A 14,476-nucleotide genomic window follows, 5' to 3' on the forward strand; every position below is an offset into this window, starting at 1 on the left:
AACCTGGTGCTCTTCACCTCTGCCTAGTATTTCACACCCTGTAATTCCAATGCCAATGCTGGATTGGCATCATGAGAACTGAAGTCCACCAGATCTGGAAATCTTGCAGGTCAAGAAGGTAGCCTTCACGTCTCATTAAAGAGAGATCCAACTGGAGTTAAGGAGAAATTCCCCAACAGTGAGAACAATTAATCAGTGGAAAGGCTTGTCTCCTGAAGTTGTGGGTGCTCCATCGCTGGAGGTTTTGGTTTTCAATAAGAGTTTGAAAACCTGCAAAGGTATCAGGCAGAGGTGTCAAACTCACGTCATCATGGTGGTGTCAGATGACGTATTGGGACATTTTCCCCCCTTTGCTAAATCAGGCATAGGTGTGGCACAGCTGGCCTGTGGGCTGGGAGTTTGATAGCCTTGGTATATGGTCTCCTGCTTGAGCAGGGGGCTAGATTAGAAGACCTTCAAGGACCCTTCCAGCCCTATGATTCTACGTTAACATTTGTTAAGTGAGCTTTGCCCCATTTTATGACTTTTCTTGCCACAGTTGCTGAGTGAATCACTGCATAATATGGTTGTTAAGTGAATCTGGCTTCCCCATTAACTTTGTTTGACAGAAGGTTGCAGAAGGTGGTTGTGTGACCCCCAAGACACTGCAGCCATCATGAATAGGACTCAATTGCCAAGCCTCTGAATTTTGATCCTATGACATGGGGATGACCCAACGGTCACAAGTGTGAAAAAACAATCACAAGTACCTTTCTTCAGTGCTATTGTAATTTTGAACGGTCGCTAAAGATACTGTTGTAAGTCAAGAACTAACTATTGTTGTTGTTGTTGTTGTTGTTGTTGTTGTTGTTGTTGTTAGCAGCTGCGAAGTCATGTCTAACCCATCGCAACCCCACAAACAATGTTCCTCTAGGCCAGTGTTTCTCAACCTTGATGACTTTAAATCCTGTGGACTTCAACTCCCAGAATCCTGGAATTCTGGGAGTTGAAGTCCACAGGACTTAAAGTCGCCAAGGTTGAGAAACACTGCTCTAGGCCTTCCTGTCCTCTACCATCCCCTGGAGTCCATTTAAGCTGACACCTACTGCTTCAGTGACTCCATCTGGGCACCTCATTCTCTGTCGCCCTTTCTTCTTTTGCCTCAATCGTTCCCAGCATTAGGGTCTTCCCCAGTGCAGTGGTGGAATTCAATTTTTTTTACTACCAGTTCTGTGGGCGTGGCTTGGTGGGCGTGGCAGGGAAAGGATACTGCAAAATCTCCATTCCTTCCCCACTCTGGGGCCAGCCAGAGGTTGCATTTGCCAGTTCTCTGGGTTCCACCACAAAGCCGCGGACGACAAAATCGCGGTCGGCGAAAGCGCGTATGTGACGTCATCACAGCGCGACGAAAAAGATCGGAAAATGTAAAAATAAAGCGAAAACCTTACCTTAACCCCCCCAAACCTAACCCTAAACCTAACCCTAAACATAACCCTTTACCTAACCCTAAACCTAACCCTAAACCTAACCCTCAACCTAACGAAAAACCTGACGCTAACCCTTAACCTAACGCTAAACGTAACGCTAACGCTCTAAACCTAACCCTAACCCTTAACCTAACCCTAACCCTAACCCTTAACCTAACCCTTACCTTTATATGAATCGGCTTGCTGTAATTTAATTTTTATTTCAATTTTTCGATCTTTTTTGTCGCGTTGTGATGACGTCACATACGCGATTTCGTCCACCGCGCTTTTGTGGAATGCGGTTTTGACGGGTCACGGTTCTCTGAACTACTGACAATTTCCGCTACCGGTTCTCCAGAACCTGCTGGATTTCACCCCTACTTCAGTGGCATTCTCCTCTGGTTGAAAAATTCCTTGGCAAGTGTCCCTTCTTCCTTTCCTCCAGATGAAGCAACTTCTCCAAAGATATCCCAAAGATCCTTTTTTTTTTTTCAATTTCAAGGGGCAACTGGACTTTCTTGTGTCCAGTTGCCTCTTGAAAAAAAAAAGCACCTTTGGGACAACCATGACCTGGATGACTTGAGAATCTCCATAGACTTCTCTAGATGTGGAAACCGTGCAGGAAGAGGGGAGTGGGGAAGAGAAGGATACCGAGCCCGAAGCAACCTCCTTAGATCGCGGCTTGAACCCCAGGACCTGACCTCCGATGCTGTCGGCCTTGCCGTGCGCAGAGGGACTACATCTCCCAGAGTGCCCCGAGTGCTCCGCCCCGCCGGCTCATCCCAGTTTCCCCGCTTCTCCACCGGCTCCTCGCCTCGAGGGAGGCAGGAGGAACGGAGGCGCGTGGAGGAGGAAACCCGCGACAACAAGTTGCGTCCCGGTGGAGCCAGCGGGGACGGGCAGCGGCGCTTTCCCCACCCCACACCCCCACCCCCGCCGATGGAGCCAAAGCGCTGGAAAAGGTCCGTGAAGAGGGCAGGAAGGGGCTGACCGGGCGCTGCCTGGAGATTCAAAGGGACGGGAGTTTTATCTCTACTTTTCTAAGCCCCCGGGACGGTTCCCCCCCCCCAAAATGTTCCTGTCACCCGGTGAAATGGGGCTTTAGCCTCTTTGCTAGGTCTTGACAGTAAAAGAAAAAACGCACTGAAGCTAAAAGAGCAAAAGCGGACGGGATTTCTACCCTGCGCGCTAAGAGGAGGTTGGAGGGGGGGAGGCGGACACCCCCCTCGGATGGGAAACTGCGAAGCTTCGCCAATCGCTCCTTGGCGGGGCTCGCGACGCGTCGGGGGAAGGTCGACGCGGCTTTTGGATGGAGCGGCAGAAATCGCCCGGCGATTCCCTTTCCCCGTCTCCCTCCGCCTCATCCCGACCGGCGGGGACTTTCCGTTTCAGGTGAGCCGCTTTTGGTCCGTCTCGCTGCTTTCTCTTCTTTGCGCTTGGAGGGAAGCGGAGAGCTGCCCCTTGGAAGCCTCGCCTGGTGGTGATTTCACCGGCGGTTTTTCTGATCGGAGGCTGGGAGATGGGATGCCAGGAAGTGCTTCGCTCGCTCTCTCCCTCCCTGTCCCTCTCTCCCTCTCTCTTCCTCCTTCCCTCCCTCTCTCTTTCTCCTTCCCTACCCTCTCTCTTCCTCTCTCCTTCCCTCTCTTCCTCTCCCTCCCTCTCTCTTCCTCTCCCTCCCTCTCTCTTCCTCTCTCTCTCCTCCCTCTCTCCCCTCCCTCCCTCTCTCCTTCCCCCTCCCTCTTCCTCCCCCACCCTCCCTCTCTCTTCCTCCCTCCCTCTCTCTTCTTCTCTCCTCCCCCTCTCCCTCTCTCCCCCTTATCCTCTCCTCCCTTTCCATCGCTCTTTCTCTCCTTATCCCTCCTCTCTTCCTCCCCCTCTCCTCCCTCTCCCTCCCTGGTCTTCCTCTCTCCCTCTGTCTTCCTCTCTCCATCCCCCCTCTCTCTCTCCCTAACTCTCCCTCCCCCTTTTCCTCTCCCCCCTCTTCCTCTCCTCCCTCTCTCTCCTTCTCCCCCCTCTCTTCCTCCTCTCCTCCCCTCTCTCACTCTTCCTCTATCTCCTCCTCCTCTCCCCTCCTCTCTGTCTCTCTTTCTCTCTCTCCTCCACCTCTCTCCCTCTGCTTCCCTCTCTCTCCCTCATCATCTCCTCCCTCTCCATCTCTCTTTCTCTCTCTCCTTCTCCCTGTCTCTCTCCTTAACTCCCCCTCTCCCCTCCCTCTCTGTCTCTCTTCTTCTTTTCCCTTTCCCCCCTCTCCCTCCTCCCTCTTCCTCCCTCTCTCTCTTTCTCTCTCTCCTCCCCCTTCTCTCCCTCTCCTTCTCTCTCTCTCTCCCCCTCTTCCTCTCCTCCCTCTCCATATCTCTTCCTCTCCTTCTCCCCCTCTCTCTCCCTCCCCTCCTCCCTATCCTCCCTCTCTCCCTCTTCCTCTATCTCCTCCCCCCTCTCCCCCTCCCTCTCTGTCTCTCTTCCACTCTCTCCTTCTCCCCCTTTCTCTCTCTCCTTCCCTCCCTCTCTCCCCCTGCCTCCCTCTCTCTTTCCTTCTCTCCCCTCTCTCTCTCCCCCCTCTTTTTATTTCCTGGGATGCTCATATTTCCACTGGAGAAAACAGATCCTGGGTGACTTGAGCGGGGCGGGATTTGCTGGCTCCTTTCTGATTAGATTTTTGCACTTGAGTCTGGGTGAATGTGAGATGCCAAGTTTGACTTTGCCCTTTTGGAATGGCATTTTGCAGTGGGGGGTGATGGGTTTTGCCCTTGAGTGTTGAAAGTGGTGAGGGATCTGTGTTGACTGAGCTGTCTTCTTCTTCTTTTTCCCCCCAAAAATTTGCAAAGGGTTATTTCTAAAAGCCGATTAGAGTTTCTAAATTGGTTTAAGATAAGCAGAGTTTAGCTTTCAGTGATTGGTGAAAGCCTTCACATTGGTTCACTTGCAGAGACACTGGATAAAAATCAGGGTAATGACTCTATAATCTCTGTTGCAGTTTGGCTACATTTCCTTTGTCTCACAACAGATCTACCCATGAAGCTGCTGCTTCTCTTCCTATGGCAACTGCAGGCTCAAAAAGAAGTACATTTGTTTAACTGAATGGTGGTGGTGACTGAATCGGAAGCCAGCAAAATGGGAGCCAAAGGTCAGAAGTTGCAGGTGAAGCCCCCTTACAACCCCTGAGGTGGCAACCTGCTGCACTTGCCCCAAACTACTAGAGATGTAAATGGTCCATTGGACCTGTGCTCTGCAGCACTCATGGCATGTATGGAGGTTTTGCACGTCGCCAGAGAGGGAGCTCCATCTGCTGAGTGCCACGGTGTAGGTTGGAGTTTGCACGCTCCATCCTGCCAGCCTGATGAAAGTGGGGCGAAGAATAGATTCCTAGTTACGACTGCTGAATGCTGCGAGCAGCATCGCAAAGCAGCTGAACTGGAAGATCCTGCTCAGCCTTCTCTCGCCCTCCTTGCGGTATCATCCTTGTCGCCAGAAATTACGACAACCGGTCATTTCCCCTGCTCCAACTTTTCAAAGGAAGAGAAGGAGACTGCCTCCAAAAATGCCTGTTGCTGTGAATCGGAGACGTCCTTCACCTGCGTGGATGAAAACACCAACCACCTAAATCACCCGGGGAGCCTTGCCCATCGTAGCTGTTGCCAAGACCAAGAGTTCCTTCCCCATCCTGACCCTGACACAGAGATGCCTTCAGAATGGCCCTATGATCCATCTTCCATCATTTCCGAGGAAGAGGATGATGCTGGCTCCGAAGCCGCTGGCGGAAAATCTATTGATTACAGCTTCATCAGTGCCATCTTGTTCTTGGTCGTTGGGATTTTGTTGGTGATCGTTTCCTATGTGGTGCCCAGAGACGTAAGTGTGGATCCCAACACAGTGGCAGCACGGGAGATGGAGCGCCTCGAGAAGAAGAGTGCCCGGATTGGGGCTCACCTGGATCGGTGTGTAATTGCTGGGCTCTGCCTGTTGACCCTGGGAGGCGTTGTGTTGTCCAGTTTACTGATGATGCAGATGTGGAAAGGAGAACTCTACAGGAGGAACCGATTTGCAGCTTCCAAGGAGTCAGCCAAACTGTATGGATCTTTCAATTTCCGAGTGAAATCCTCTACAAGTGATAATATGGAGTTATCACTTGTGGAAGAGGAAGCTCTTGCTGTAACCAGTTAGCCTGGCCTTGAAGCAGCAAAAATGGGGATAGGGGAATAATTTGCATTAAATAGAAGCAAAGGATCCTTCGACTGACAAAAGCGCCTTTGCCAACCCATGAAAGGAAATTTTTCATTATAAAGGTGTATGATTTGATGCAGGGGGGAAAGAAAAGAGAGTGCGTTCAAAGTAAGTTCAACAGGTAGTTGCTGGCCTCCAACCATTCCTTTAGTCACCATTCAAAGTTACAAGAAAAAGAGATTTATGACTCATTTTTTCACCAACTGTTGCCGTGTCCCCACGGTTACGTGATCGAAATTCAGGCGCTTGGCAACCGGTATGTATTTATGACTGTTGCCCTGTCCTGTTTTCTCGTGATCATCATTTGTAATCTTCCCTGACAAGCAAAGTCAATGGGGGAAGTCAAGTTTGCTTAATGCCCGCATGATTCCCTTAACGGTTGCAGGGATGTTTAACAACTGCAGCCAAAAAGAAGGTTGTAAAACAGGATGCAACTCACTGCACAATTGCCTTGTTTACCAACAGAAATAATTGGGCTTAATTGTGGTCATAAGGCGAGAACTACCTGTACTATCTATAGAAAACATATAGCTGTCTTGGTGTACATAGAAACCAGCTATGGTGAATTTCCAACCATGTGAACTCTGAAGGAAGTTTCATTCAGAATCGTGATAGTCAGCAGGGTGATACCACATCAAACTGTCTACATAAGAATTCCCCAACCTTTCTGGCTTGGCGGCCCAAGGGAGGAGGGGCAGGTGCCTTCATGCATGCGAATGGGGCTGCGAGCAAGCACACCCACTCATGCCAGCATTGAGTGGGCACTTGAGGCCCAGTTCAAAAGTGCACATGAAGGTCAACTGTGGTGCAAGTGGGAATATGTGCTCACAGTGATGCTAGCGCCTGTGCCATGCTCACAGCAACATGGCTGTGTGACACCATAATTGTAGTGGTTCACATGCACATGGACTGGCCAACCATCCACATGGACACGTGGCCCACAGGTTGGGGATCCCTGGTCTACATTATCATACTTCAACCACTGTTTTATTTACTTAAGTTACTTATTCATAGGATTAATATTCCAACTTTTATCCAGGACCAGTTTCCAATTGTTCCCCACATCATCGGCCTCATGAGGCTTGCTCCAATTTCAGCTACAGAGTTTTCCATGATTGAGAATGGACTTGAACCTTGGGTCTCCTAACCCTAGTCTAGACCCTTAGCCATTACACCATGATGGCTATTCTTGTAACCATCAGACAGGTTTTCAAGGCCAGGTTGGAGTTGCATTTATTATGAGCTGCAAAGTCAGTTTTGTGGAACCACTTCAGGGCATTGGGGAAATGAAAATGCTGCTCTTGAATCTATATCTAGACCGACTATAATGCTGAAGACATTGGAGGAAACGGAAGGGGCAACGTGAATAGTTAGGCAAGATATTGTGAGTCTTGTTGGGTTGTTAGGATTCTTGTTGGGTTGTTAGGATTCTAGCAGCTATTCTTGGTTCCTGGATTCTGTCAGTGGCCCTGATGTGTTGTATGGGTCCTCGGTTCAATTTCATAGTGTCTTAAATATATGAAGAGGCCATCCCTGATTAACACCATATCATTGCAGAGCAAGCTGGCTTATGTAGAAAGTCAAGAGTGGTTCTCCATTGTTCAGAAGACTGGGCATAAGATAATTCAAGGTACAGGAACTCAACTTGTAATTGAATATTAGGAAACTAAACACTTAAGTATTAAAACAGTTGGGAATGAGAATCAGTTAGCCAGAGAAGTTTACTCAATTGCAAATTTATGTTGGAGGGCTGGTGGTAAGGTGAAATAGAGGTTCTGTGATCTCAGTCGGTTGTCCCAATTCTAAGATTAGGTGCCCAGGTTCAACTTAGCATCTTGGGCAAATGCAGTTGTTGGTTCTTTAACTGACTTTGATTGGGTTGTCAGCCAAGCCTCAGTAGACAAGATCATAAAAGGCTACAGAAAGTTTAGAACTATACTTTATTAAGAGAAGGTACAATAACATGATTTTGTAAGCCTGGTTGTGCTATCCCTTCCCCTTCCTTCCTTATACTCCTTATACTTCCTTCCTTATACTTATAGTGGATCAGAGAACTGTTTGCTTGAGGCACTTCCAGTTATTATCTAACTTCCCAGGACTTAAAGAAAGTCTCTGCCCTCTGCCTAGATAATAGTTTTGACATATTTCTATCAAGGGGATTTCCCTTACTACAAGGGCGATTGTATCCAATTTGCATTGTATGTTCATTAAAATAAGCATGAAATGGAAAGCATGTTTTGTTTTGAACCTGGAGCAAACAGGTTGTTTCTTGGAAGTTCTGCCAAGTTTCTGGCTGGGATATTGTCTGGCAGAAAACCTGGAACAAATTAGACATTCCAGATTACAGTTGAAACAAAATCCAGGCAAAATTTATAGGGCAAGTAGAGCAAAGTTAGAGCACTTCTCCCCTCTTCCACATTGCGTGTGCACACCGATCCACCCACCAATCTTCTTGCTACCTTCTTTTTTCCACCTCTCTTTATGCTGTGCTTTAAGCCAAGGATATTGGTGATGGCAGTAAGGGGAGGTAAGGAAAAGAGGGTAGGCAGACTAATTGAATATGTTGATTTGAAGTCAAAGACAGCTGTGCAACTATCCACCCAGTCACCTTCCCATAATCCTATCAGTGCCTTTTCTGTTGTGGCTCCTGCCATCCATTGCTTTGGCTCTATCCCGCTCTACCATCCAAATATTTCTGCCTAGAATACACAGGTTTTGTTCTGCATACAAAGGACTAGAAACTAGCTGATTGATGCACATAAAGTAAAGGTAAAAGATAAAGGTTCCCCTCGTACATATGTGCTAGTCGTTCCTGACTTTAGGGGGCAGTGCTCATCTCCATTTCAAAACCAAAGAGCCAACGCTGTCTGAAGACGTCTCTGTGGTCATGTGGCCAGCATGACTAAATGCCAAAGGTGCACTGATCTTTGTTACTTTCCCACCAAAGTGGTCCCTATTTTTCTACTTGTACTTTTACATGCTTTCAAAGTGCTCAGTTGGCAGAAGCTGGGACAAGTCATGGGAGCTCACTCTGCTACACGGCACTAGGAATTCAAACCGCCGAACTGCCGACCTTTCTGATCGACAAGCTCAGCATCTTAGCCACTGAGCCACCATGTCCCTATTGATGCACATAGTAATTTATATATAGAATAAACTGCCAGTGGTTAGATGCAGTCTTGCAGGCTAACTCTGTCACAGCCAGGAGCTTGATTCCTGACGGATTCAAAGTTGACTCAACCTTCCATCCTTCCAAGCTTGGTAAAATGAGGACTCAAATTGTTGGGGATAATATGCTGACTATGTAAACTGCTTAGAGAGGGCTGTAAAACACTATGAAGCAGTAAATAGAAATAGAATAACAGAGTTGGAAGGCACTTGGAAGTTTTCTGGTCCAACCCCTTGCTTAGGTAGGAAATCCTACACCACTTCAGACAAATGGTTATCCATCAGCTTCTTAAAAACTTCCAGTGTTGGAACATTAAGTCTAAATAAACCAGGGTTATTACTATTACTATTTTGAACTGCTAGATTTAATAGCAAGACATCATGTGTTGAAGGAGAAGCTATCTGTTCATATCTAGACCAGACTTGATATATGCTGGCATAATTCAAAATAGACAAGTTTGAACAACTATAATTTCTGTGAGTCCTGACAAAGTTTTTGATATGGTTTATTGGAAAGTTTTTTAGCTTAGCTTTGTATAATTTTGGATTTTGGAGTGATGTATTTTATTTAATTCTGAAATAATAGATGGTTATTTGTGGTGCCAGAGATAGGCTCACTAAAAAGGAATAATGGATAATCTGGAGTTTTGAATGTGGGATATCTTATGTTCCATCATTTAATATTGCAATCATCATGTAATGTGCCAAGTTTATTGAATTAGTCCCATATCATTAAACCTGAAATGCTATCTTAACTTTTGCATTTTAATAAACCATATGCACATGATAGGGTAGCGCTTCCTATTTTTCTTCTACATCAGTACTTTTTAAACCTGGCTACATTAAGATGTCTGGACTTCCGTTCTGGCTGGAAGATTCTGACAGATGAAGTCCATCCATCTTAAAATTGCCAAATTTGAAAAACATTGTCTTGGTTATGTCTATATTCTTTTCCAAAGAAGTCCTATGACTCTCCAGTCTTAATAAAACAAGCAATTCAGAGAGTAATATTTGGGGAAAAACATTACTAATTTTGTAATGCAGAACATGGTGCTTTCTACTTTTGGTGGATTTGTTTTGTCTCAGTAAATCCATACTTCTCTCTCTACCCAACTCACTTCTCTAGAATATGAATAGCTTGCATCCTAAACCACCTACATCACATTAGCAGGAAATAGTTTTGTAGTACTGCTTCAATTACTACAAATATGGGAACTTGTTAGAATGATTTTTTTTCCCCAAAGGGTTGTCCATTTACAGCAGATTTGTCCAATTTTTTTTAGGAAGATCGAGATAAGTACTTCAAACATGGATGGAATGCTTCAAATAACAATGTTCATATTTATCAGGACAGTTCTCGTAATCAAAATGGGATGGATACTAGTTTCTCATTGTGCTATTCTCTTCTAAGGGGGATAAATAATGTTATGCAAAGTACAGAAAAGAGTAAGAAATAACACTATAAGCCAATAGAATTAAGGTACAAGATGAGAAAAGGGGGGAGGTATAACTAACCAAGTGAACAGAAGCTTCTACATCAGTGGTGGGATTCAAAAATTTTACTACCAGTTCTATGGGCGTGGCTTGGGGGGGCATGGCAGGGGTAGGACACTGTAAAATCTCCATTCCCTCCCCACTCCAGGGGAAGGATACTGTAAAATCCTCATTCCCTCCCGATCAGCTGGGACTTGGGAGGCAGAGAATAGATGGGGACAGGGACAGTCAGAGGGAGTATTTACCGGTTCTCTGAACTACTCAAAATTTTTGCTACCGATTCTCCAGAACTGGTCAGAACCTTTTGAATACCACCTCTGTTCTACACGGCCATTTTCAACACAGAGATCTTACAGCAGATCACATATTAATCAGAACCTGTTCCTATCCTTAATAAACTTTCTACCAAATTTTCAATTTTATCTATTTGAGATTTTCATTATTTTTTGCCTGTTAGATGTGGATGTTAAATTTTCAGATTTACACTCCCTGTTGCATCATACAATACAATCCATCATTCAGTGCAAACTTTTTAAGAGTTCTCAGCCTATGCAGCATCTATTTTACACAGCATATGCATAATTATCTTCCCACCCAGCACATTTCTGTCATCACTTCAAGCATTCCATATACATTTGTCCATCGATACTTTAAGTAACCAAGATGGTACCATTGAGGAACAAATATTTACTGTGGCTTGAGCCAATAAAAAGGGCCCTCAATGGAAGGGCCTTTATAGGCTACAAAACTCTTCTAACCCAGCTTCCGCAGACACAACAAACCCTCTGAAGTTAACTCAAAGTTTCCTGTATTAGGAGCACCAGCAGTCCCGGCAACAAGTTTCTCTCTCACCGCAGGCTAACAAGTCCATCTTGGCCGGGAGATGAATAGTTGTCTGCCACATCTATTCATCTCCGGCCCCTGCCTTTTATCCCCAGAGCTAGGATGGGGCTTCAATAACAGTGGTGACTCTTTCTTCCCAAGGATCAGCCCAAGAATTTCCACTGCTCTCCTCTGCCTTCTGTTTATGCATCAGGCAATGGACCGAGCTGTTCCTCCTCTTCCTCATCAGCCACCTCCAGAGCTGGGGGCTGTTGACTCTCCATCTGAGGGCTGACGGACAGCCCAGGCTCCGCCTCTGTGTCTCTTTCTGCCAGCCCCGTTTCCTCTTCCCCCTTGGAGCTCTCAGGCTGCCTTGATGCTGACCCTGATTCCCACACTGCCTCCTCCTCTGATTTGGCTGCTGGAGGGGCCTATGGCCAACAGGCCACAACAAAAACCAAGAGTACAAAGGGCTCGAGAGTGCCAGCTAATGTAGATCAGGACCCAGGGCTCAGGGGGACAAAGGAAATCTCTTGAAGCTTTCTAAGTCCAGCTACCTGACTTAAATCAGGCTATTTAACCGAACCGTGCAAATGTCATGCTATGAAAGTGTGCTGGTATTTAAAACAAAAGGCATAAGCAGGCTGCCCAGGTGGTAGTATAATTAGTTTCATAATTCTAAAACACTTTAGACTGGACCATTTTCCAGGTACCTCTGTGAGTTGGCTGGACAGTGATTTGGCAGCCAACAGATATTTGCATATTTCCAACATTAAGTGTACCAACTCCCTTTAATTTAATAGAGGATACACACAGAAAAGTGGGCTTTGATCCCTCTGCAACCCACTGGGGCATTCTTCTTGATCCTGGCAGCCTCTGAGCGTTTGGCTATGATTCCTTTCCCAAAGCAAAATGGATTCTTGACATGAGATGTCAAGATGATGCAAATGGAAAAAACAAGAGGGCTGAATTGGAATGTCTTCTGCTCTATTTATCACCACCACACTTTTATTTCTTTATTTCTGTTGGAGCAGTATAGTAGAGCATCCTTCTCAAAGGATAGCAGTCTGGGTCTGTGAAAAGATAAGTGACTAGAGGGCTGTAAAAGGTTTGGATATTATGTATCATTTTAAATCAGTGTTTCTCAACTTTGACAACTTTTAAGATATTTGGACCTCAACTTCCAGAATTCTCCAAATGGCATTAAAATGTTCACGCATGTTAAAGTTGGCAAGGTTGAAAATGCTGCTTTGAAATGTTCTGATCTTTACCCATTTAAGAAGTGGTTTAAAATACACAGTTTATGTGTTAGTGGTAGCAATAACACTTAGACTTATATACTGTTTTACAGTGCTTTACAGCCCTCTCTAAGCAGTTTACAGAGTCAACCTATGGCCCCCAACAATCTGGGTCCTCATTTGATTGACCTTGGAAGGATGGAAGGCTAAGTCAACCTTGAGCCTGGTGAGATTCGAACTGCCAAATTTCAGACAGTCAGCAATCAGCAGAAGTAGCCTGCAGTAGTGCATTCTAACCACTGTGCAACCTCAGCTCTTAATTAATTAATTCCTCGAGCTATTATGTAAGCAAAGCCTTGCAAGATTGGGTTTTTGTGCTGTACTGTTTTTACTTTCCAGAATCTGTCACCAGTAGAGTCAGCACTGTCATAAGATGGTGCCATAGTGGTTAAAATACCAGAATGATTGTAAGTAAGCATATTGGCTTTTAATTTTCTGTTAAAGTTGGCTATGTTGGCCATATTTTCTTCCAGGCTTGTTTTAAGGATCTGGAAATCCTGGGGGTTTCCACTCCACACAAGCAAATCAAGTAATATAGTAATATTCTTCACACAACAAAGTAGACCACAGTTTGATTCACTGCGTTGGTCAAACTCGGTAAAGGTAATTATGTCTCTTCTGCAATTGAAGCTTTTCATCAGGCTAAACACAAGTGGTGTTGCATAGGTCTATTGATAATATTGATTTATTGTGTTACTAAATTTGTTACTTTGCATTCATAAAACTCTCGCCACATGTTCCCCAATGCTATTGCCTGATTTTATTTCAATTTGTTTATGCTGAAAGAGAATTGTAGTTGAGCTTTTCTTTTTTTCCAAAATTAATTGCAGGATATGTGATACAGCATGATTCAGAGTTGCACAGTCTTGGAGAAAGAAGCTGTAGATAATTTTAGCTTACTTCTATCTGGATAAAAGTAAAATTTTAAAATTTTCTGCATCTCTTTGATGCTATTTAGGGATATCTACCATAATACCGCCTTAAATACAGCTGCATATGCAGCCATATACCATATCCTTAAACATATTGCTGCTCTTTGATGTGCTTAGTTTAAAACAGAAAGAACAAAGAAATATATATTTATGGGACTGTGGTTACCTGTATAATGTCAGAACATACCCAGAAGCTCACACAAGCTGGATAAATAAAGAGAGGTAGCATAGTCTTATGCGTTTAGGTGAATAAGAATTGAGAACTAACTCATATTAAATACCTGTTAGTTAAATCATCCACAGCAAAACTAGCTTTGAAAGATGTTTGTTCAATCAAATCATGGTGATTATTAGTGCCTCTTTAACCAGGCCTTGAGTCTTAGACACGCCTTCATGTGTGTCAGAAGAAATGGGAAAGATGACATCTAGTGCTGCGTCTTGTGATCATACAAAAGTATGATCTAATGCAGTCAAATCTTCCCAAGCAAGACAATAAATGGTAGTCATGTATTATGGCTATAAAGCCATCGTTGGGTTTCTTTGGACAAGATAAGTCCCAGGATTATGAAAAATCAAACTGCTTTGTTTCCTTGCCACAAATGCCTGAAGAAACAGAAGTATCAGAAATGTCATCATTTTTAAACTGCCAACATTCAGGAGCAATCTTGTTTGCTGCACTGACTCACTAAGATTACTATAACCTACCTGCTGTGTCGGTATATTTCATGGCAAATGACTAAACAAGAGCTTGTTCCTGGAATTTCTAATGGTCCTTTACTTGGATTCAGTTTTATGGGTCTGCTTTGAAGATAGTTAGCTAGGCTACAAAGATAGAATATTTCTTAAGAGGTCAGAATTAAATTTATTGATTTATGTTAAAGCATCTTTATGCCCTTGTCTCTTAAAAGAGGGTCAATATAATGTATATACTATCAAACATATAAAATGACACTCAAGATTATTTGGCAGTCGTAGCCTGGCTTTAAAATGTATTCTATTTTAAAGCTTGAGGAAATTCAAGCCTTGAGGCAAGGTTTATATATTTTGAACAATTTTATATATTTCAATGTTTCTATTACATGGATTCTTGGTGGCT

General features: G+C 44.6%; 1 protein-coding gene across 1 annotated transcript; it reads left to right on the forward strand.

Moving 5' to 3' along the window:
• Window positions 1-2,719: 2,719 nt before the first annotated feature.
• TMEM74 (transmembrane protein 74) lies at window positions 2,720-7,676 on the forward strand. The gene is made up of 2 exons (XM_014061817.2): window positions 2,720-2,837; window positions 4,450-7,676. Exon 2 carries the CDS (start codon window positions 4,683-4,685, stop codon window positions 5,604-5,606), a length of 924 nt encoding a protein of 307 aa, XP_013917292.2. The 5' UTR covers window positions 2,720-2,837; window positions 4,450-4,682; the 3' UTR covers window positions 5,607-7,676.
• The last annotated feature ends 6,800 nt before the right edge of the window (window positions 7,677-14,476 follow it).

This window comes from Thamnophis sirtalis, unplaced genomic scaffold, assembly GCF_051295495.1.
Source record: "Thamnophis sirtalis isolate CommonGarterSnake01/CBP01778 unplaced genomic scaffold, rThaSir2_p1.2 scaffold_2, whole genome shotgun sequence".
NCBI lineage: Eukaryota > Metazoa > Chordata > Lepidosauria > Squamata > Natricidae > Thamnophis > Thamnophis sirtalis.